General features: G+C 36.2%; 1 protein-coding gene across 1 annotated transcript; it reads right to left on the bottom strand.

Moving 5' to 3' along the window:
- Positions 1-829: 829 nt before the first annotated feature.
- LOC117345043 (exosome component 10-like) lies at positions 830-25,768 on the bottom strand. The gene is made up of 22 exons (XM_033907981.1): positions 25,659-25,768; positions 24,436-24,572; positions 23,557-23,683; positions 22,847-22,951; positions 22,188-22,347; positions 19,436-19,493; positions 18,547-18,622; positions 18,147-18,257; positions 17,315-17,458; positions 15,641-15,831; positions 15,106-15,262; positions 14,709-14,857; positions 13,670-13,832; positions 12,213-12,348; positions 7,127-7,236; positions 6,388-6,465; positions 5,805-5,882; positions 4,568-4,649; positions 3,839-3,921; positions 2,755-2,929; positions 2,149-2,222; positions 830-1,807 (listed from the first exon to the last, which is right to left on the bottom strand). Exons 1-22 carry the CDS (start codon positions 25,740-25,742, stop codon positions 1,727-1,729), a joined length of 2,559 nt encoding a protein of 852 aa, XP_033763872.1. The 5' UTR covers positions 25,743-25,768; the 3' UTR covers positions 830-1,726.
- Positions 25,769-26,378: the final 610 nt, after the last annotated feature.

Raw genomic sequence — 26,378 nt, forward strand, 5'->3', positions numbered from 1 at the left:
TGGTAACTGGAGCTTCTGTGCATTGTTTTCTGAGGCAAACATTGTAGCAGCACCAATTCTTTGTCACGTATTGGGATCTACAACTGGATGTTCAAATCTGAGAAAGTCAAAATAGGACATTTTGCAGTACATTGTATATGGTATAGCCAAACACAGTAAGCAATGAAATTGGTTAAAAGGAGTTTGATTTTGCCAGATGTTGAGAAGATAAGTATTTTTGAGAGAGGAACCATTCTCTTACAAAGATGCTCCACCAAGCAATGAATCCGAAATTGATATATCTTGTTTATCGAGGAGTAAAATACAAGAGCCATATCATATAAAAGTCTTTAAGTGTACCAGTCTTTGGATAAAGGTACACATGTAGTTTATTTTCAAATTCGCAAGCTTCCTTGATGTTGGTAGGGTAGAACATCTTGATACTCCAGGGTTTACATTCACTCTGCACCCTGGAATATACCGGCATTATGGTAGTACTTACGGCACACAACTAGCTAAGTATTTGGTGTCGGTGACAAAAACCTGACCAATCTCTTACATGAAGTCACAGAGGGGCGACAAAAAAGTTAAAAGCCGGTACGTCAATTTAATAATATGATGACCTGAAGATTAATTTAATTTACATGAGAGGGTCAGACTAGTCTTTATTTTATCCACAAGGTGGCAATGACTGAGCCTTAATTCCACAACATATTTCAGAGTTGGAGAGAGGGAAACTGAATATAAACCTGGAGTTTTGAGGATTAGGTACACGTATGAATTAAATAAGAAACAGGAAAGCCTCAACTCTTCATAGAGTTGTAACATATACACATAACAAGACAATAACTACTTTATCATTGTCTTTTAATTTCAACATACTGCATGTAAACAACAATTCTCACCCTCTCTCCCTCATTCTGTGACCTTTTCCACCATTCTTACTTCCTCCATTCAGCACTCGTAAATCATTAAAATTAAAAGACATGAGGAACTTCTTAAATTCTGTGGGTGTATCTAGCTCAGATTGCCCCAAATAAACTTTAGATGTATCTGAGATTTGCCATTCTACATCTAAATTTTGATGGTTCAATGTACATTTACATACCTCTTTAAAATATCATTAACAACTTTTAACAAAATCTCCCAACCACCTTGTCCATCTTTATCACAGTTGCCAGGCACAATTTACTTTCTCATAGGAAGGATGTCATGAATAGACAAGCTATCTATCATATACAATGTACAACATTAAACTCACAGAAAAATGAATTGTTACTGGCACCTGTGACCTTTATCAAGACCCAGCCAGAATTACCTGGTTATAAACAACCAATGGCACAAATACTTTGGTCCCCAACTGGGAAATGAAGCTTATTTAATGCAGTATTAATTAGAAAATGATGAAATCACTTTGACAATTCCATAGTGCTCTGAATTTTGTACTGTACATTTTCAGAACGCTTAGTATGGAGGTAAATATCCAGCAAAATCATGATTGTAATTCCTATCTCTTTCTAAATGGCTGTTCATATTTATATCTAAAGCACTATTCAATATTATTGCCATTTCTGTGGTATTTTGTGTCTACATTCGTCCTTTCTGTGGCAAACTGTTAAGATGTTACGTGGTGAAGAGATGTTGATCGATGTCCAACCATGACCTATATATGCTATGATTGAGCCAATGGTGTTACATCACATGTTGGTTATAAATCGGTCTTTATTCAGTTAATATGATGTGTCATTCACTTCTTCTGACGTGGCTTCTTGTCCTTGAAGCTGTGACTTTTGTTTGACTTGGATGTTGACAGTTTGGGTTTCTGTGCCTGGCAACAAGAAAACTGTATAATTATAATATCCATCAACAACAATCATAAGCATGCACTGTCCTATTATACTAACTGTATACAGGCATCTATTCTTAGACTAGTTAATGCCTTTTCCCCTTATCCTCAAATCCATCTTATCTGAGAGTCTCTCCACACATTAAGTGTATCTGTTGGACTTAAAGAGTCTAGCTACTTTCAGTTAAATAAACCTTTTTTACTAAAGACGAGCTGTCTACGATGTCTGTGCTTATACACAGGGACCTGAGAGGTTGCTACAACCAAAGAAAATCACACTTTTCAGTTATTATGTATCAACTACTTGTTAACAGGTCACTCACCTTGTTACCTTTGCCCTTTGACCCATAGTACCTGTTGGGGTTATACACGTTTGATTTACCAGCTGAAGCGCCACCTACAACCAAATTTAATTAGTTAATACATTGACTGATCCTATGGAATCCTTTATCAATAACTTACTGTTGGCATAATCAAGCTACACATTTTTTCACAAAGCCACAATGTTTGTAGCCAATATATTTCTATACTGCATTAACAATCTGACTCAGGCCAAATTCCTGTTAAATGTTCTTGTCAAGATGATGATTACACAAATTCTGTACTACAGGAAATAAAAACATAACAAAACAACATGATTAGGGACATGTTAAACAACAAAGCAAAATTATACAAAGTGACAAACACTAGTCTTGATGAAACTTTAGTGTGGCATATTGCCAGACAAGCTGCACATTATCAGCACAGGGGCCCCAATAGGTTGTAAAAGTTTTGACAAATCCAATTGAACACATAAAGGTGATTGTTCAGCTAGGTTATATACATTTAAGGGGAGATGTAAAGGTACATTATATTGTAATAGACCACTTTTAATTAATACTCTTCTTGAAGATAGTACAGGTTGGATTGTATTATTCCATCATATTTACCCTGAAACATGCTGCTGTCTGCTTTGCTGTAGTCGTAAGGCTGGAAACTATCCTCCAGATCTGCTACACTTTTAGTCTTCTTGTTCTTCTTTTTCTTCTCGTCTGCTTCAGTCAAGTCCTTTGTGACGCCAATCTTCTCCACTTTCTGCAACTTACTGTACTTTGCTTTTAATATCTGAAAATTATTTACCAGACAAAGTGAATTTGAAATGAATTTGATTACAATCATGGGGTATCTATTATGTATTCAGAGTCCCAAAAATATAACAAATATTGTGTAAACCTTAAATGAATGGTTATTTTTGAAATCCATGTGTCCCTCTCTCAAAATTATGATGGCTGATTGATACGTTGTGAGCCTCATACTGAAGGATTTGAATTATTCCAGACATATTGTATTATTTTTCAACATAATTCCCTTCAGTATCTATACACTTTTGCCAGCAGTGTTTAAGGGCCTCAATGCCACTTTTATTGAACTCCTTTCTTGGCTGTTCAGAAAGTAAATATACTGCATGTCAGGGTTAGGGTGCCTGAAATAGCTATTTACAGTTTTGGAAAATAGATGAAAGTCTGATGGAGCGAGATCAGGTGAATAATATTGCGGATGCTCGATCAATTTAAAGCCACAATTGTGAATGGTAGCCATGGCAATAACAGACTCTTTCATCTAACCAGTTTTGTCCATTTTGCAAAAGCCGCTTGCTGTGTTTACTTTAGAGTGCTATCTTGTCGATATAAACTAACCAAATGAGACCAGTTCTTGGGTACAGGGCCGTATATAGAGAATAGAATGACTTTAAAAGAACATCCTTGAGTACCTCCTTCAATACGAGGCTCACAACTTATCAATCAGCCCTCGTACATACTGTATCTATTCTGCATCATTTGGTTTTCAGATGTTGGCAATTTCTCAAGATACTTCAAACCTAGCTTTATCTTACATAAAAATTTGCAACAAGAACATTACAACTTAGCTTGCAAGTGGATAAAAACCATAGTTCAATGAACCACAATTAATCCTGACCAGAAGTAATAAATTGTTCAAAAGATGATACCAATATGGTCTAATAAGATAACAGACCTGTGATAGTGTTTTACGAGGAGTTGATTCTTCCTCTGCCTTTTCCTCGTTTTCTTCCTTTTTTTGTCGCTTGGCAGGAGGACCTGTAATAAGAGAATCTCCTATTTAAATAAGTTTAGTACAAAATTCAACTATCCATAAGGATGCATCCTACCTTATTTACAAAGTCATGCATCTCCTTCCAAAAGAGTTCCACATAAGAATACATCAAAAAGAGTTCCACTTAAGGATACATCCTACTTTGTTTATGAAGTCACGCATCTCCTTCCAAAAGAGTTCCATTTAAGGATCCATCCTACTTTGTTTATGAAGTCATGCATCTCCTTCCAAAAGAGTTCCATTTAAGGATCCATCCTACTTTGTTTATGAAGTCATGCATCTCCTTCCAAAAGAGTTCCACTTAAGGATACATCCTACTTTGTTTATGATGTCATGCATCTCCTTCCAAAAGAGTTCCACTTAAGGATACATCCTACTTTGTTTATGAAGTCATGCATCTCCTTCCAAAAGAGTTCCACTTAAGGATACATCCAACTTTAGAATTAATCAACAATTTAAATCTCAACTAAAACCCGCCAAAAAAGTTCATGAATTAATTTTCTAAACTATATTCTCTAACCATGATAGAATGCCCTTTTCTAATTTTTGATTATTTTTTCCTCTATCAGTTCCACTGTGACAGTTTTAATACACATGTATTGATATTTTTCATTTTTTGTCATTGGGTACCTGGAGCTGGAGAGGATGTGGCCTTTTCCTCAGGTAACTTTCTTTTAACTGTGTTCTTGACTAGTTTCCATTTCACATCAATCTATAAAACACAACAGGAATTACTTTCATGTACAAACAGTGGAGTTTTTTGGAAACCAGGAAATGGCATTATACAACATAATTGTTTTTAGTACAGGACACACATTATACATGTCAGTTTTAGTCCAATGACGGTACATGAACAATATTAAAAACCAATGGTGAAATCATTTACAGCCTAATACTTATTATTACCTATTTCACAGCAGAATGTAACTAATATTGTAGATAATTTGATAACTTTTCATGAAATTGCTGAGAGTTATCGGTAAAAGTGGAAACTGTTATCCACATTTTAATCAATAATAAATAATATGATCTTAAATGGGTTTTCATTTCATGTGCAATTGAGATTTTATGAAATGAGTCCTAAATCAAAGTCATGAAATGAAACAAATTTATGATACTTTATACATGACTCAGAAAACTTAGATTTCTACCGATTTGATAAAGTCAACATGTGGAAGACTAAATCAAAAGTAGACAACCATTTTGTTGTGTCATTCACAATTCATCACATCATGTGACGTCATTATCCAATAGTATGATGTCACATCTATTTCTGACTAGCACTGCAGATGAAAAATGCTCCATTATAAAAAAATATTACACATGTGAATTTACTGGATAACAGACAGATTATGCAATAAATCTATTAATAAAATGTGTATATAGAGGTTACACAACAAGTGGTTGTTGGATATGGTTTTTATTTCACACGAGTAAGTTATTTTTTTAAAGTTACAAAAGACACGAGCTTTAGCGTTATTTTACTCGTGTGAAATAAATTCCATATCATACCATCACAAGTCATGTGACCTGTTTTTACCACAATAATATCGGCTGGAATCAAAGGGAAACGTTGCCAAGTCTTATTTCGCATATACAAATAAGTTGTACAGGTGACGGCTGTGACCCGGTGATGTGACGTCACTCCATTATCAATTACAATTGCAGCTCGGGTCAAAGTTCAAATTCTTGACCAATCAAAAGACCGGAAGGTCATATTCCACTAGTGGTATATAGCATATATTTATCCAACAGTCGGGACATTTATACAATGGCTTGAGAGTGGAATAATACAGCGTATTATGGTAGAAATATAACATGTACATCCTTCCTGAAATAGAAGGTATGGATGTTAACATGCACTCACCAACTGTATGCCCCCAGATGAGTTTGAATTCAAATTTGCCTTTGTCTTCACCGGAGATTCCTTTATAATCGGTAAGTACTACAAATATACAGATATTTACATTTTAACTCATTCTCAGTGATTCATAGTTCAGCAGTTAATTAGCACATACCAGGATTATACATACCAGGATTATGGTTCTCATTAATGAATAAAATTGACTTGTAAAGCTGTGAGGTACGTATATGGACAGAAATACTACACAAAGACATGACACATAACTAGGTATAGTGATATATGTATCAGGTAATCTACAAACCTATACAGATATTTCATTTTGGACAGAAATTTTACAAAGATGGTAACCTCTAGGGAAAAAGTTTTCCAGAGTTATCTATATAGAGATAGCAGCAATGCTTGTAAGGGCAACACTTAATAGATTTTTGTTTATACATCAGTATGTTGTATAGTGTGCCAATGTACACAAATCATATCTCTTCAATGACATTGCTAAATGAAACATCTAGTCAATATGGAAGAAGTCACCCTTGTCAATATATTAACACATTATGAAAACTTTCAGTAAATAAGTACTAGAAGTTACCTTTTCAAATGGACTGACAAAAAGTTCATGAATCTTGGCAGCAATCTTCATAGCTTGAGACTCTTTTTCTGTTTTCATCTAAATCGAAGATAAAGCAGTATAAATATTTGTTTGACAGTCTCAAGTTAAATCTACACACCAAATGTACCAAAAAATCAAAATCCTGTCATAAAAACAATACAAAGAGATAATTTGGATCTCATTTGGCCAATAATGTTCCAGACCAAATTTCATCAAAATCCATCCAGTAGTTCAGGACTAGTAGGGATTAAAGGATTTAGCTCAATTTTCACTGTTAGACCCTGTCAGACCCTGTCTGTCCAGCTCCAGGGGAGCCAAGCTCTTATCTATAAAACATTGGATTTTCTTTGCCCAATTAAAGTTCATCAAAATCCATTTGGGTAATCAGGACTATACTAGCAATTTAAATAATTTACCTCAATTTCCCCTATTGCCCCCTGCCCATCTGGCCCCAAGGGGAGCCACATACTTCATTTATACAACATTAGACCTCCTTTGCCCATTAATGCTCTAGACCATATTTCATCAAAATCCATTCGGGTTTTGGTCGATATAAAGGAAATATGAAGGACAATGGATGGATGATGAACGAACAATAGACAGACTATGGATGTGTGCCTTGGCATAATCTCACAAGCCCTTTGGACCAGGCTAAATATGAGGTTGATGTAACTATAATTTAACTGTATAAAATGTTTCTGAAAGGTAGTACACTCACTTTTAGGGAGCTGTAAACAGTAAGATCTGGGTCTGTCTTCAGTGTGACACTAGGGTGAAGGTCAGAGAACTGTAGTGACAGGGGATAGTGGCTAGTCAGATTCCTGGGGTCTGGTAAAACAATATACAGAATCATTATAATCACTCTCATCTGGTAAACCAATATACAGATCATTATAATCACTCATCTGGTAAAACAATAAACAGAATCACTCATCTGGTGAAACAATAAACAGAATCATTATAATCACTCATCTGGTAAAACAATATACAGAATCATTATAATCACTCATCTGGTAAAACAATATACAGAATCATTATAATCACTCATCTGGTAAAACAATAAACAGAATCACTCATCTGGTGAAACAATAAACAGAATCATTATAATCACTCATCTGGTAAAACAATATACAGAATCATTATAATCACTCACTCATCTGGTAAAACAATAAACAGAATCATTATAATCACTCTCATCTGGTAAAACAATATACAGAATCATTATAATCACTCACTCATCTGGTAAAACAATATACAGAATCATTATAATCACACTCATCTGGTAAAACAATATACAGATCATTATAATCACTCTCATCTGGTAAAACAATATACAGAATCATTATAATCACTCACTCATCTGGTAAAACAATATACAGAATCATTATAATCACTCACTCATCTGGTAAAACAATAAACAGAATCATTATAATCACTCACTCATCTGGTAAACAAATATACAGAATCATTATAATCACTCTCATCTGGTAAACCAATATACAGAATCATTATAATCACTCACTCATCTGGTAACTAGATAATTTTAATTTTTACAATTCACAAGAATTTATGTCACTAGAAAGAAAGAAAAAAATATCTAATCTCTGTGGGTTGTAATTGGAAATTATATTTAATATATGTATATAATATTAATATTATATCCATATATTAAATATAATTTCCAATTACAGGTTAGACTGTATTTGTTTTAATAGAGGTATATTATATAATATTACTGATATATTAAAAGAGTTAACTACATCTTGCTTATTATTACAGTTGTTCAATACCTTATCGCCCCTTTGTAAAGCACCTTATCAACAAGACTTTTGTTAACCATCAAGAAAACTTTGTGTTTACAGTCATCATGCCCCATTAAATTTTACATAAAACTTTACTGTCATACCTGAACGTTTCCCAGGAGTTAAGTATTACTGTCATACCTGAATGTTTCCTACGAGTTAAGTATTACTGTCATACCTGAATGTTTCCCAGGAGTTCAGTATTACTGTCATACCTGAATGTTTCCCAAGAGTTCAGTATTACTGTCATACCTGAATGTTTCCCAGGTGTTAAGTATAACTGTCATACCTGAATGTTTCCCAGGAGTTCAGTATTACTGTCATACCTGAATGTTTCCCAGGAGTTAAGTATTACTGTCATACCTGAATGTTTCCCAGGAGTTCAGTATTACTGTCATACCTGAATGTTTCCCAGGAGTTCAGTATTACTGTCATACCTGAATGTTTCCCAGGGGTTCAGTATTACTGTCATACCTGAATGTTTCCCAGGAGTTCAGTATTACTGTCATACCTGAATGTTTCCCAGGAGTTCAGTATTACAGTCATACCTGAATGTTTCCCAGGAGTTAAGTATTACTGTCATACCTGAATGTTTCCCAGGAGTTCAGTATTACTGTCATACATGAACGTTTCCTATGAGTTCAGTATTACTGTCATACCTGAATGTTTCCCAGGAGTTCAGTATTACTGTCATACTTGAATGTTTTCCAGGAGTTCAGTATTACTGTCAAACCTTAATGTTTCCCAGAAGTTCAGTATTACTGTCATACCTGAATGTTTCCCAGGAGTTCAGTATTACTGTCATACCTGAATGTTTCCCAGGAGTTCAGTATTACTGTCATACCTGAATGTTTCCCAGTAGTTCAGTATTACTGTCATACCTGAATGTTTCCCAGGAGTTCAGTATTACTGTCATACCTGAATGTTTCCCAGGAGTTCAGTATTACTGTCATACCTGAATGTCTCTCAGGAGTTCAGTATTACTGTCATACCTGAATGTTTCCCAGGAGTTCAGTATTACTGTCATACCTGAATGTTTCCCAGGAGTTCAGTATTACTGTCATACCTGAATGTGTCCCAGGAGTTCAGTATTACTGTCATACCTGAATGTTTCCCAGGAGTTCAGTATTACTGTCATACCTGAATGTTTCCCAGGAGTTCAGTATTACTGTCATACCTGAATGTTTCCCAGGAGTTCAGTATTACTGTCATACCTGAATGTGTCCCAGGAGTTCAGTATTACTGTCATACCTGAATGTTTCCCAGGAGTTCAGTATTACTGTCATACCTGAATGTTTCCCAGGAGTTCAGTATTACTGTCATACCTGAATGTTTCCCAGGAGTTCAGTATTACTGTCATACCTGAATGTTTCCCAGTAGTTCAGTATTACTGTCATACCTGAATGTTTCCCAGTAGTTCAGTATTACTGTCATACCTGAATGTTTCCCAGGAGTTCAGTATTACTGTCATACCTGAATGTTTCCCAGGAGTTCAGTATTACTGTCATACCTGAATGTTTCCCAGGAGTTCAGTATTACTGTCATACCTGAATGTTTCCCAGTAGTTCAGTATTACTGTCATACCTGAATGTTTCCCAGGAGTTCAGTATTACTGTCATACCTGAATGTTTCCCAGGAGTTCAGTATTACTGTCATACCTGAATGTCTCTCAGGAGTTCAGTATTACTGTCATACCTGAATGTTTCCCAGGAGTTCAGTATTACTGTCATACCTGAATGTTTCCCAGGAGTTCAGTATTACTGTCATACCTGAATGTTTCCCAGGAGTTCAGTATTACAGTCATACCTGAATGTTTCCCAGGAGTTCAGTATTACAGTCATACCTGAATGTTTCCCAGGAGTTAAGTATTACTGTCATACCTGAATGTTTCCCAGGAGTTCAGTATTACTGTCATACATGAACGTTTCCTATGAGTTCAGTATTACTGTCATACCTGAATGTTTCCCAGGAGTTCAGTATTACTGTCATACTTGAATGTTTTCCAGGAGTTCAGTATTACTGTCAAACCTTAATGTTTCCCAGAAGTTCAGTATTACTGTCATACCTGAATGTTTCCCAGGAGTTCAGTATTACTGTCATACCTGAATGTTTCCCAGGAGTTCAGTATTACTGTCATACCTGAATGTTTCCCAGTAGTTCAGTATTACTGTCATACCTGAATGTTTCCCAGGAGTTCAGTATTACTGTCATACCTGAATGTTTCCCAGGAGTTCAGTATTACTGTCATACCTGAATGTCTCTCAGGAGTTCAGTATTACTGTCATACCTGAATGTTTCCCAGGAGTTCAGTATTACTGTCATACCTGAATGTTTCCCAGGAGTTCAGTATTACTGTCATACCTGAATGTTTCCCAGGAGTTCAGTATTACTGTCATACCTGAATGTTTCCCAGGAGTTCAGTATTACAGTCATACCTGAATGTTTCCCAGGAGTTAAGTATTACTATCATACCTGAATGTGTCCCAGGAGTTCAGTATTACTGTCATACCTGAAAGTTTCCCAGGAGTTCAGTATTACTGTCATACCTGAATGTTTCCCAGGAGTTCAGTATTACAGTCATACCTGAATGTTTCCCAGGAGTTCAGTATTACTGTCATACCTGAATGTTTCCCAGGTGTTCAGTATTACTGTCATACCTGAATGTTTCCCAGGAGTTAAGTATTACTGTCATACCTGAATGTTTCCCAGGAGTTAAGTATTACTGTCATACCTGAATGTGTCCCAGGAGTTCAGTATTACTGTCATACCTGAATGTTTCCCAGGAGTTCAGTATTACTGTCATACCTGAATGTTTCCCAGGTGTTAAGTATAACTGTCATACCTGAATGTTACCTGGATGTTTCCCAGGAGTTCAATATTACTGTCATACCTGAATGTTTCCCAGGTGTTAAGTATAACTGTCATACCTGAATGTTACCTGGATGTTTCCCAGGAGTTCAGTATTACTGTCATACCTGAATGTTTCCCAGTAGTTCAGTATTACTGTCATACCTGAATGTTTCCCAGGGGGTCAGTATTACTGTCATACCTGAATGTTTCCCAGGTGTTAAGTATAACTGTCATACCTGAATGTTTCCCAGGAGTTCAGTATTACTGTCATACCTGAATGTTTCCCAGGAGTTCAGTATTACTGTCATACCTGAATGTTTCCCATGGGTTCAGTATTACTGTCATACCTGAATGTTTCCCAGGAGTTTAGTATTACTGTCATACCTGAATGTTTCCCGGGAGTTAAATATTACTGTCATACCTGAATGTATCCCAGGAGTTCAGTATTACTGTCATACCTGAACGTTTCCCAGGAGTTCAGTATTACTGTCATACCTGAACGTTTCCCAGTAGTTCAGTATTACTGTCATACCTGAATGTTTCCCAGGAGTTAAGTATTACTGTCATACCTGAATGTTTCCCAGGAGTTCAGTATTACTGTCATACCTGAATGTTTCCCAGGAGTTCAGTATTACTGTCATACCTGAATGTTTCCCATGAGTTCAGTATTACTGTCATACCTGAATGTTTCCCAGGAGTTCAGTATTACTGTCATACCTGAATGTTTCCCAGGAGTTCAGTATTACTGTCATACCTGAATGTTTCCCAAGAGTTCAGTATTACTGTCATACATGAACGTTTCCTAGGAGTTCAGTATTACTGTCATACCTGAATGTTTCCCAGGAGTTAAACAGGGTCTCTGAGTTCGAGATAATGAATTTTGACTGTATACATGTATTGTGTTCGTGTTTATTTAAAAATTGCTCTGAATAATAATAATAAGTTATATAAACCAATAAGTGTTTTTCCTTAATGGCCTTGAGAAAATGAGTATGGAGTGGTAGTACTTTTATTAGTAAAATAACCCGGCAGAAATTTTATATATCAATAGGAATCATGGCAACAAAAATAGATTTTGTCTTATTTAAGTGTGTATGTAGTAATTCAATGCTAACAGTAGTTTCTGTGACCATGAATATATACAGTTATTACCTGGTAACAACACGGACACATCACCTGGTTTCCTTGACAACTGGTGAGACAGATCATGAGGACAGAGGAGCAAGCTCTCTCCATCATACTTCGGGTGCTGCTGGTAAGATGGCCTGTTCACCTTTCTCTTTGTCACCTGTCAACGTTAGTAGAGTATTTTTCAATTTTTAACAATCAATCAAATATAATTATACACACTTTCTACACATTCTGTCCAAATGGAATCTATCTTCTTTCTAGAGATTCTCCAAGTGAGAGTTTGATTTGGACATTATGTACATCATACACATCAGTTATGTTAGGGTTGTTTCAAAATTATTCGTTTGGGAGGCATTTTTTGACAGACCCCACCACCCATCAAATAATAATTTATAATATTACTTAGTTTAATAAGGAAATCTTAGACTAGAAAAATGCAGATTTACCCCCACCACCCATCAAATTTTGATAGTGCCTCTGATCCCTCCCACAGACAATTCTGGTTCCTTATATTATTTACTGGTATTGTGAACTTCCAAAAAATTATGGCAATTAAATCTGGGAGTTTGCTGTATAAAATGACTTTTGAAGCTGTTGAATGCCAACAATGCAATTTACTTCCCTTGATCTCGCAAGGGATTCATATACAGAAACCAAATATTCATTTTCGCAAGCAAAGTATCTGGTGATGTCAGTGATATTTGATACTTCCATCCTTCGTTGATAGGAAGTTTTATGTTATCTGTACAATGGAAACAAGTCTGATAGACAAGAAATCATATATCGACGTGCGCTTGACTACAAGAATTTAGAGCAAAATAGTTTTCTCTAATGGTTTGCCCGAAAGGTGGCACACCTGTAGTGGTATATGAAATACACATGCAGCTTGTGAGCTGGCAAATCAGTTCAGGACAACGCACTGGTCAAAACGGATTGATTAAAATTTTCAATTTTAATTTAATTGTATAAGTCGTGTGACAAGAGGATACCAATATTGTACAATTTTGCCTGTTAAAGTGTTATATAAGATGATGAAAACATCTTTGTAATTTTGTATTAGTTGATGATGAAATGACATTACTGGTGCAGGCTGGTGCATTGTGAACAGCCTATCAGTGTTTTCTTTTGCCATCTGGGCTGGGTCATTGGAGAAAGGCTATATTATAATAATACATTTGTGTATCATATCAAGGCTTTTCCAGTACCCAAAGGGAGGATCTCCATGTTTAATAAATGGGGACCACCAAAATAAATGATTGAATTCAAACAGTAACATGTATAATAAGCCAACATCTCTTTCTAGCTGATCATGCATAATATTTCTTTATTTCTCTTGTTTTCCCACAGGCCATATACAGTGTATATAATATTACGCTGGAATAGCCTTTAACTATTTACAAATATTTTCTGTCCTGACTAATTTGTTTGTATAATTGTGACGGATCAGACCAGAATACTAGCTGTAGTTATCTATTTACCTTTTCGAGAGGTTTCTCCCTGGCGTCGGAGATGATACCATGAACCTCCGGGAGATACTGCCTCGCTAGTGGAGGGATTGGGTTACAACAGGCCAGTACTCCCTGTCTCTCCCGGGGAAGGATCTCCACAATCTGGAGCAGCATGTGGTTCGGTAACACATACCTACATAGGTAAAAATACCTACAGTCAAAGCTGCCTTAGCGACCACCTGAATTAAGCGACCCCCTCTCATATAAGACCATATTTTTTCCTCCAAATGTTAATTCCCATACAAGTGACCTGAATTAAGTGATCACCTGTCAAACGCCTGTAATGAGCATCATTTCTGTGTCCCAAATACTGAAAAGTGACTTTTTTCTCTGACTTTCTGAGTTTTGAAAGGAAAGCAGAAATCATAATCAAGAAGAAACTGGACAATACTGTCCACATTTAAACATAAAAAAGCTTCAAGTTTTCCTTGAGAAGTATAAAAAATGCATAAACAGTCAACTTACTGTTAAACTGAGGTTTATATTCTTTTGAGACATTAGAACAGATATTTTCCAGTGAAAAAAAACGTCTCCGTTATGATGTAGGAAATGCAGTAATGTAACTTATAATCACGACGAAGTTCTGACCAGGAATGGTCAGTTTTTTCCTTTAATACTGGTTTTTAGTATAAGCATCACTCATAAATTTTAAGATCTTTTTTTTTCATACAAAATTCCAGAATCCAATCTTGCCTGGCTATAAACCTCAAAGTGGCACACATATTTTGTTAAGACACAAAAACAGCATGAAATTTAAAGCTTTTTTTACTAGATAAAGCTCTTCTGAAATTCAGTGCACTTACAAACTTTGAGGACAACAATGGCAAAAGTATAGCATCACAAAATTATACAGTACTGTTGTACATTACTGGCCTACTACACAACAGTTGGATTGAAATAAGGACAGACTGTCAAAAAACATGGGTTGTATTTGTCAATTGTTAATGATATGCATGATCATTAGTCTTATGACACGATTACTGTCAGCAGCTCTCCTAAGTTTACTGACCCGAGACTTTCATCCTCGCGTCGTCCTGTCTGGTCTCTCCACATATACAGGTTCTTCAGGGCATCAAGTTGCTGAGAGTTGAATACCTTTTTACTTTTATGGTACAGGTCTAAAAAGTCATCCTCCTTAAAAATGTATTTTTTGTATATCTGGAAAATGTGAAACATTTATCTGATTAATGAAATGTCTGTTTTTACATGTACATTGTTTGTCCTTGTTCAAATTCTCTATCTGCCCAGAGTGGACTAACCAATGAAATGTAATTTCCTTTGTAAAAAAATAAATGAAAACTAGAGTTTCTGAGATTATAAAAGGAAGGACACTGCCTAATTAATAAATAAGCAATTGTAAATACAAACCCATTACAAGCAATATATCAACATTCAGAAAACATCACCTTTGCACAAATTTCCTTGCTCCTGTTGAAGACAGACATGAGGAGATTTTTCTGCTCATTTCCCCGTTCTATCAGCTCGTTTTTCAACTTGTCATAGATGTACAGTAAATAATGAGTGTCCTCCCGGGCATATGCTGTTAGTTCCTTTGGTAAGGGTCTGAAATAGACACAACCTAATTGTTATCAATCTTATTCCATTTTCCATCTTATTAAAAAATTCTACTGTAACAGTCAATTGTACATTTGGGTCTCAGACACACTGTATATCATTTCGCATTTATCAATTTTTTTTAAATTAAAGAAAGTCCTGTATGTAGCTCTTTGTGATGAATCATAGCATGGTCATGGACCAATTTTGTTTATCATGATCCAAATGATTTGACTGGTGTGACCAGAGTTTTTCGATTTATGAAACTCAACTTAGATCAGATCTATTGATCTTATATTTGTATAAGTCTTAACAAAGACTTCTAAGGCCTGTATTAATATCTGCAGATCTGTGAAGGTTTATAACTGAAATGTTAAATTTTCTCACCGTATCCTCCAGTCTGCCAGCTGGTACTGTTTGTCAGCTTCCACACCACAATATTGTTTGAGAATATGAGCCAGAGAGAAACGGGCTAAGTTTAGCACCCTGGCAGCTTGGCCTGTGTCAAACATATTCACCACATATAGACTAAGATCCCTCTGAAGCCATTCCACATCAGAGTCAGCACCGTGGAATACCTTCAATACAAAACATCAAATTACTCTGGTACTCTGATCCAGTACTGACAATATGTACAATAAAACATACACCTGGCATTATTCTGACTAGTGACCATTCATTAGAATCCCTTAACACATACATTTTCTGTCATCAAATTAACACAACTTTTATTAACTACTTCTGATATATAAATACTGAATAATCGTCATGATTATTGCATATCTTTCAAACTGCTCCCTATGTATGAACATTTCAGGCCCTTCACATCACTGACGAGTCATAGAGAGACGAAACTGCCTGCTTTGTGATGCAGTTTACTTAATATTGGCTCTACTGTACTGTCCTGAATTTCCTCGATTATTTATAATACTAATTGATTTTTCTTGAGAGAGAATCACCTCATGTTAAAGCAGTTAGACTCCATTGTTTCGTTGTTTGATATATTCTCATCCATGTACTTGACTATCACATGAAGTATGTAGTAAAATTTGTTGCCGACCACCTGCACCTGAAACCCAAACTCACTCACTGGGACAAGGTATTTTTATATTTGACCATTATATGAAGTATATTCAAAATCTGTTTTAGAATGAAGTCTCTAAGAGTGATTAAAAAAATATTTGATAAAAAGTGACAGTGACCTTGTCCTTGATCTTGGCTCCCTGTAACATTTACTAATTCACGGCTTCTCATACTCAACCAACATAAACTTGTTTTAGGTTACTAGTAACTGATGTATAAAATTTTAAAAGTTGTAAGTGTGCTGACAAAAAATTTCTATAAATAGTTAAGGTGACATTGTCCTTGACCTTTGCACCTTGAAACACAAACTCGTTTGAGGTATCGTCATTCTTGACCAATGAATACAGTTTTATTGAAATCTGGGTGAAAATGCCTTCGCCAGAGCATTGACAAAAGGTGAACATATGAATAAACGTATGAACAGAACTACATATCCTCTCCCTGACTTTGTCCCAAGGGAATAATCAAAATTCATTAAACAAAGCTTCACAGCCGTATTCCTGTTCAATAAGGTAAACAAGCATGCTGGGTATTGCTAAAAGCAATACATATCTCCTATGGCCACTCGCTAAAAAGAGTAACACTTGCCAAAAAACCTTAAACCTCAAACTTGATCTGTAGCTACTGAAGTTACATACCAACTTTCACCGACATACCTTGAAGTATGGCTGAGAAAAGCTGATTGAATTGACTGACAGCTGATGGCTGGCTGGACAGATGAACTGATGGACAGGAGTTCCCCCAGTTTCAAAGATAGGGGACTAATAAGTTTAGCCCATAACCCAAATCAAACATATCACCACAATGATGTATACATGCAGGTCTACCTACTGTAAAAATACTTGGAAATGATGAGAATATGATATACCTAAACAGCATTATAATTATAATCACAACAAAATGCTTTCAGTGTAAAAGCCTTAAAAGAATATTACCGCTAAAATATAAATGTTTACATTAAGTAAGTATTTGACAAACCTTGACTATGTTTGGGTCTGTGAACACACTGTTGAGTAGGTGAAGGTCACTACGAAGTTCGATTGTGTCTATGATAAAATCTTCATCTCGTGTAGATATCTGCATGAGACAAGTAATTCCCTGGAATGTCCGGTACGAATGGTGCTGGAAAAGAGCATCGTTATGTTAGACAAGAAACTTCTATTATATCAAATACATGTAATAATAGAACATTGGTGTGGTGATTTATGACATTATATATAATTAGTGACAGGTTCTCTCATTTGAAAAACGTATGCATAAAAAACACTATTGTGTCAATACGTGATGATGTCACAGGATTGTTTTTGTGGTGGAAACTACCGTTTGAGTTGAAATTACCCGGTCTTATGAGAAAAGCAATTTGCTTATATAAGTTATGTTATCAATCAAATCTTACACTGAAGTCTTATGGATATTAATAAACTTGTTCAGGCTCAATAAAATTAATTGCTTGGTTCTCGAACAAATTTTCTAGAAAGAAATGAGGAAGAGAGTTATTTTTGCTATCTTTTTACTGGTCAAAAGCAGACGAGGGCATGTTTTTTTGGTGGTTTTTTTTTCAAAACTTATCATTTTCCATTTTTATATAAACTGTTTCAAAATGTGGGGAAAAAAATATCTATTACGGTTGTTTTTGTTTCACACTAATGAAAATGTGCTCTAATTTTATCACTAGAGATATCATATGGAAAGCTTTGTTCAACTTGTTGAATCGGATGTTTTTTTTCCATACACTAGGACAATGTATACAGTTCTAACGAGAGTACTATAAATATCATTTCTTATGTGTCAACTATACATGTCTCTATACCTCCAAATCTACTGCCACAGCCTGACACGACTTGAGCTTGTCACACAAAGCCACTAGCTGTGGGACCTTGGTTACCATGGTGAGGGGTGTGTCATCTACTGGACGTGGTTCCTGAAAACCAATGTCAAAATCATACCATGGACTTTAAATAATTCAGAACCTCAGAACTGTGATTTGGAAAAAAAGAAGAAAGCTTTAACCAGTCAATATCAATTTTGTTGATTACTACCATGAAGTTATAATTACACATAGAAATACCTGTAAAGTTTTGGAACTGGATTTCAAATACTTTGAATATCTTGTCATGTTACCAAAATAAGTTTGATAAGCATCACAGCATCCCTTTGTTATCAATGTTATGTGTTTAAAATATCTAAGGATACTGTTAAAAATAACTCACTATGGGTACAGCCGAGGTCAATGTGTCTGGTCGAGGTGTCCAGTGGTCAAGCTCATATTGGTATGGGTGTGGGTATCTGTAAGCACCAAGTGTATAGTAATCTTACCAACATGTGATATTAACAACATCCAAAATGTAATGTATCAAAATACATAATGTAATGTATCAAAATACATAATGTAATGTATCAACATACATAATATAATGCATCAAAATACATAATGTAATGTATACAAAATACATAATGTAATGTATACAAAATACATAATGTAATGTATCAAAATACATAATGTAATATATCAAAATACATAATGTAATGTATACAAAATACATAATGTAATGTATACAAAATACATAATGTAATGCATACAAAATACATAATGTAATGTATCAAAATACATAATGTAATGTATCAAAATACATAATGTAATGCATACAAAATACATAATGTAATGTATCAAAATACATAATGTAATGTATACAAAATACATAATATAATGTATACAAACTATTGTGACATAGAAAAATGCAATTAGTGATTAATTTGTTTTAAAATACAACATCTGTCAATCAAAATGTCTGATTCCATTAACAGTAGCTGACCACCTATATGTAAATACAGTAGGGTAACAGGATCAGAGAAAAAAAAATTAATGGATCTCTAATGTATTCTGAGAAGAAAGAATTTGTGGTTCATCGGTGTTTTATGAGTATTTATGGTTCATTAATTTTCAAAAAAAATTAATGGTTCCAGAAAAAATTAATGGTTCATTGATATTATTCTAAGAGGAAAGAATTAATGATTATTTAATGTTTTCTCAGCAGAAAGAGTTAATGGTTCATTTATGTTTGCTCTATATATAATAATTTAAAAGATCAATCCACTTACAGAAATGAGGGACTTTCAGTCATATCAGCTGTAACATCATCTGGTAACCGCAGACTGTCTATAAGTATATCAAAAACATTAAAATTTTACAACTTTCATGAATAATCTGTAAAATATAGGCTCTCAAAAAAAGTTATTGGAAATTCATTTTTTAGAAAAATTATTTATACATTCAATTTGGCAGATATTTTGCCCATAGAATTTTACAATGTGTTCTATATAAGATATTTTTAATATGAAAATCAGAGGAAAAAAGTTCATATTTTGCCCAGTTTCAATAAACATTTTATATTCCTAAAAACAACATCAACCTTAGATCCATCACATAAAACTTATTCAAGGTCATCGTAAACAGATGTGTTGTTTTTTTTTAAATGTTTGACATTGATAACAAACCAAGGCCTCCAGTGCAACAGTACCCTAGTCTCCAGTACAACATGACCTTAGTCTCCAGTACAATGGGACCTTAGTCTCCAGTACCATGGGACCTTAGTCTCCAGTACCATGGGACCTTAGTCTCTTGTACCACGGGACCTTAGTCTCTTGTACCACGGGACCTTAGTCTCAAGTACAACAGGACCATAGTCTCCAGTACAATGGGACCTTAGTCTCCAGTACCATGGGACCTTAGTCTCCAGTACAATGGGACCTTAGTCTCCAGTACAATGGGACCTTAGTCTCCAGTACAATGGGACCTTAGTCTCCAGTACAATGGGACCTTAGTCTCCAGTACCATGGGACCTTAGTCTCCAGTACCATGGGACCTTAGTCTCTTGTACCACGGGACCTTAGTCTCTTGTACCACGGGACCTTAGTCTCAAGTACAACAGGGACCTTAGTCTCCAGTACAATGGGACCTTAGTCTCCAGTACCACGGGACCTTAGTCTCCAGTACAACACCACCTTAGTCTCCAGTACAATGGGACCTTAGTCTCCAGTACAATGGGACCTTAGTCTCCAGTACCATGGGACCTTAGTCTCCAGTACAATGGGACCTTAGTCTCCAGTACCATGGGACCTTAGTCTCCAGTACAACAGGACCTTAGTCTCCAGTACCATGGGACCTTAGTCTCCAGTACCATGGGACCTTAGTCTCCAGTACAACAGGACCTTAGTCTCCAGTACAATGGGACCTTAGTCTCCAGTACAATGGGACCTTAGTCTCCAGTACAATGGGACCTTAGTCTCCAGTACAATGGGACCTTAGTCTCCAGTACAATGGGACCTTAGTCTCCAGTACAACAGTACCCTAGTCTCCAGTACCAATGGGACCTTAGTCTCAAGTACAACAGGGGACCATAGTCTCCAGTACAATGGACCTTAGTCTCCAGTACCATGGGACCTTAGTCTCCAGTACAATGGGACCTTAGTCCTCCATTACCATGGGACCTTAGTCTCCAGTACAAATTGGACATTAGTCTCCAGTACAATGGGACCTTAGTCTCCAGTTACAATGGGACATTAGTCTCCAGTACAATGGGACCTTAGTCTCCAGTACATGTACTTAGTCTCCAGTACCTTAGTCTCCAGTACACATGGGACCTTAGTCTCCAGTACAATGGGACCTTAGTCTCCCGTACAAATGGGACCTAGTCTCCAGTACAATGGGACCTTAGCCTCCAGTACACAGTGGACCCTAGTCTCCAGTACCAATGGGACCCTTAGTCTCCAGTACACATGGACCATAGTCTCCAGTACAATTGGGACCTTAGTTCTCCATTGTACCACAGGAACTTTAGTCTCAAGTACCACATGGGACATAGTCTCCAGTACAATGGGACCTTAGTCTCCAGTACAACATGGTACCCTTCGTCCTCCAGTACAATGGGACCTTAGTCTCCAGTACAATGGGACCTTAGTCTCCAGTACAACGGGACCTTAGTCTTCAGTACAACGGGACCTTAGTCTTCAGTACCATGGGACCATAGTCCCCAGTAGAATGGGACCTTAGTCTGCAGTACAACGGGACCTTAGTCTCCAGTACTATGGGACCTCAGTCTCCAGTACAATGGGACCTCAGTCTCCAGTACAACAGGACCTTAGTCTCCAGTACAACGGGACCTTAGTCTCCAGTACTATGGGACCTTAGTCTCCAGTACAACGGGACCTTAGTCTCCAGTACAATGGGACCCTAGTCTCCAGTACAACAGGACCTTAGTCTCCAGTACCATGGGACCTTAGTCTCCAGTACAACAGGACCTTAGTCTCCAGTACAATGGGACCTTAGTCTCCAGTACCACGGGACCTTAGTCTCCAGTACAATGGGACCTTAGTCTCCAGTACAAAGGACCTTAGTCTCCAGTACAACGGGACCTTAGTCTCCAGAACAACAGGACCTTAGTCTCCAGTACAACAGGACCTTATTCTCCAGTACAACATGACCTTAGTCTCCAGTACAATGGGACCTTAGTCTCCAGTAACACAGGACCTTAGTCTCCAGTACAGCAGGACCTTAGTCTCCAGTACAACAGGACCTTAGTCTCCAGTACAACAGGACCTTAGTCTCCAGTACAACAGGACCTTAGTCTCCAGTACAACAGGATCTTAGTCATCAGTACTACTGGACCTTAGTCTCCAGTACAATGGGACCTTAGTCTCCAGTACAACAGGACCTTAGTCTCAAGAACAACAGGACCTTAGTCTCCAGTACCATGGGACCTTATATAATTAGTCTCCAGTACAATGGGGTCTTAGTCTCCAGTACAAGTCACACATACTAACCACTATTGAAAACAATTTGAACAGTGTGTACCTTCTAGAGACTTAAGAGCATTGGGTTTCTCCTTTATTCGAGGGACAAATGGTTGATTTCCATTATCGACTTTGTCTTTGAAGCGTAATTGTGGACGCAAGATATTTTTAGCTGATAGAAGATGATAGCTGGCAGGACTCTTTGCTGCAGATGTGCTTTTCTACAACAAAAGAAATTACAGTTTTATTTCATCAACTGATAGCTGGGAACACAAAGGGAAATGATTTGTGAATTGTCAGTATGATAGTTGACCATGTGATGTCCTTGACAGCTAGTTTATTTATAACCATGGCAATGTGACCTTAAAGAAGGTCATGGTCAATTGACAGACAGGTTGTATATTGATACAATGTTGGGGATACCTTGTACCATCAGACCACCCAGACTTTAAAATGTAATGTTAGTATATGATGAACTTCCATTCTTTTGTTTTCTCACACTAAAAAACCTATAACAGTAAATCTGCCTCATAGCCATATGTAAATATTTTAAAAAGTATTTTGGTGGCTGATAAACAATAGATAACAACAGTGACATGCAATAATTCCAACCAATGAATAAATTACAAATTCTGATTGATAAACAGAACCAGTCATGTTGTCTACTGTAAGTGTGTAATTGATAATAAGAACAACACCAGTAGCCATACACAGACCAACCTTTTTGTTCCAGCTTGTAGAGGCCTGTTGCTTTGGTGTGGCCGATGCAATAACAAGTGTGTTATCCTTCTTCTTGATTCCTGAAGCTTCATCTAACCAGCTTCCCTGGAACAAAATTTCTTGATTTAAGATTTTCAATCAATACCATATTTCTGTTCTGTCAAGAAAACATTTTTTTTTTGTTCTGTCAAGAAAATAATTTGTCTGAAGTTTGTCAGAGCTAGATGTCAGTAATGTTGGTAAAAACAACTTCAAAGCCACTACCTGGTAGGTATTTTTGTCACTATGTCAGAGAGGAGTTATCATACTTTGTATTTTATGATAGAATGATGGAATGAATGCTTGTTTTGCTACCAAGTAACTGTGGGTATATTGTTAAACATTGGTAAAGACCACAGGGTATTGTGGGAGACCCAGTGTCCTCAGACCTGTACATAACTCATTAAATACAGAACTGTCTCATGACAATTCCGGTATGAATAAAATCTGGGACCGGTGGATTACTAGTCTGAAGCTCTACTTAGCTACAGAAAACTGCTCATCACAAAACCACTATAGGCTAAAGGGGAATTCCTACAACAGAGCGCAGGTTAGGTGACCATGCTCTCTGCTTTTACATTATATAATCCACAGAATTCCAAAAGGTGGGTAATAGACATATTCCTATAACACTCTTTCTGAAAAACAAGAAACCCAGATAATACACTGACCACTCTCTCCAGTATCTGGTCGTTTGCATCAGTCAACACATCAAATTTGTCTTCCAGGTCGAGAACATCTGAACTGCCGTGGGACAGTTTGCCTCTGACGTTCTGATGCTGCATCACATTCTGCACTCTACAATATACATTGACAGACACATACATATATATATCACTTATCTGCAATAGGCAAAAAATGGGAAAACAATTACAGGCTAGAACCTTACAAGTACAGTATCACTCAAGACTGCAGGAAAATCAAACTAAGTAGACATTGTGCACATAAATAAATATATAATTATAAAAGTCAACAAAAAACATTGAATTGATTTCCTTTCTATAAAACGCATACAGACACCTGCACCATTCTTGAAAGAAAGGAGAAATTTTAAGAAACAAATTTTATCAAATAACTAATCTATGAAAAAAAAAACAGAAACAAAAAACGGTAATTAGTCTTATATTCAATTTTCAATTTGTTTATTAACCTTGAGCTTTAAAATTTACAGCTCATCAGTACAAACATGTATAACAATTCATACATTGTTCAGTATATTTCATGTCCTGATAAAACGTACCTCTCTTATATGTATTATGACATCATGATATTATGGTATGTACATAATTATATGCAAATGATTTTCAGGAAGAAATTATTTACATTTGAAACATTTAATGAATTCTATAAAAACATCCGATGCAACAATTGGATTTTGGAAATGTGTTGTGAATAATAAGGACATTTAACAGACAATTTATAATTATTCAAAATTCAGGTTCAATATATGGGATCTTCCTCCAAATTAGGGAAGATTGTTAAGTTTAAATTGTTGTTATCAGATTACAAGAAGTAAATAACCTCACACTTATGGTGTTATTCATATTTACATGTGGAGGATTTGTTTCCCTTCTATGTCCAGTATGTCTCTGAATCCTTGGAAACTGGAGTAATAATCAAAGTCATCTCCTGCAGCTGGCAATTCATTGGAAGATTTTGTAGCTTGTAGCACAGCACGAAGCGTTTTCTGAAACATACAAATCAGTATAACATAAATCACCAGCAGTGAAACAAACTCAACTATGAAAAATAAAAGTCACTGTATTTTATATTTGAACATGTACATAATGGTGGGTCAACAGTATGAAATTTTGACTAGCGAAAAGCGAGGGTCTATACAGACGGAATAAAACACCTAGATGGCACTAAATGTGTGTTCTGGGGTATAAATATCTCATTTATCCATATATGTAAGGTAAGTGTTATGTCACACCCGATTTTACTGTATTTGCACCAAATTCTTAGCGACACCAAACGGTGTTAGATAATTCCACGTTTTCACATAGCAGTGCGCTCTGGCCCTACACCAGACATGTTGTCACTCCCAGAGGAATCTCAGGCAAAGCTGTATATAGCTATTGACTATTGTGGTGGAACACTATTATAGTGAAATCAGGGTTTCTCCCCAACCTGTCTTGCCCGATTAAACGTCTGAAAATATAAACTTCTACACACTAACATCAACTTCATGTCTGGATAACCTGGCCAAATTTCCTCCAGCCCCTCAAAGCACAGTATATATTTATACTGATAATTACATTTAGGTTCATGATCATATACTGTATAATGTCAGTTCGTCAAAATGTCTACTGTCTGGTGTTGAGAGCCAGAAGGCATCTGTCCGGTAAAATACTTAAAGCCTTGTAACTGGGCTAGCTCGGGTTAAAATACAGTACATCTGACGGACATAAAGTAGTGTATACGTAGTTGACCATGATTTTTATGAATTTTATATAAGTTTTCAGATACAGTGTAGATATCTAAAGGGTCAAAACATGTAAAATAGAGAAGTCAATTGAAACCCAAAAGTCATATCTGATTTTGGAGAGTCAAAAAATACTCTCGCAGATCTACAGTACAGCTATATAGATGCCCTTTTGGCTATACATTTAATACAGATCTATCTAGACTGATATTAAAATTGTAGGAGGTCCATGTGATCAAACAGAGCACGTGCAAGGTATCGCAATACATCAAACAAAGAATAATTCAACCTAATGTACTTTACATAAGAATTTTTAAGGAAAAACTATCCTTAAGAACACTAAATTACCTGTGTAAATTCTGTAACATCTTTTATTCCGGGTAAAAACTCCTCTGTTGTTGCGTTCGTGGATGTTTGCATGGGCGTCGCCATCTTGAATGCAACAGGTAAAGCTATGCCACATATATATCTGTTTAGTTTCGAATTTTGTTGGTGGGGAATTCAAATTCACCATGCCATGCAGATTTCGCCCCTCGGCAGAGACAAACTCAATGTCTGATTTATTTCTATTGCTAACCATGAAAACAAATCCTTGAATACATATTATTAAAATTAGCAAGAAATTCACTCTGGACTCTAGATCTACAAATCATATTTCACCAGGCATCTCGGGTGAAACTTGTAGAAATCTATGTTATAACTGACCGTGTGTAGACTAAATTTCTGGGTTAATAGCACCGACAAGAAACTAAATACCGAAAACAACTTTACCGTATACCAGAGTATTCTATATCTGGCATGACTGCCATAGTACAAAAGTACGTCAGAACATAGAGGACATATATCCTGGTTACTGAAATAAAATAAACAGGCGAAATGTTTTGTATATATCCTCTATTACTATTCTAATTGCTGAAATTAAACGTAAGCGAAAATACTGGTCATTGCAGTAAAACCCACATACCTGTACACCGCGATATTCAGGGGGGGGGGGGGGGTGGGGGGGGGGGGGGGGGGGGGGTACATTTATACCAATCGCGAAATTAGGTTAAAGAGAAAATCCTCACT

The sequence above is a fragment of the Pecten maximus genome, chromosome 16, assembly GCF_902652985.1.
Source record: "Pecten maximus chromosome 16, xPecMax1.1, whole genome shotgun sequence".
Taxonomy (NCBI): domain Eukaryota; kingdom Metazoa; phylum Mollusca; class Bivalvia; order Pectinida; family Pectinidae; genus Pecten; species Pecten maximus.

Coding starts and splice junctions, on each gene's coding strand:
- LOC117345043 (XM_033907981.1), bottom strand. CDS start 25,742: ATGGCGACGCCCATGCAAACATCCACGAACGCAACAACAGAGGAGTTT. Junction 19,494..22,187: donor TGCTCTTAAGTCTCTAGAAG/GTACACACTGTT, acceptor ATATACTTATAG/ACAGTCTGCGGTTACCAGAT. Junction 18,258..18,546: donor TGACCTCGGCTGTACCCATA/GTGAGTTATTTT, acceptor ATTGGTTTTCAG/GAACCACGTCCAGTAGATGA.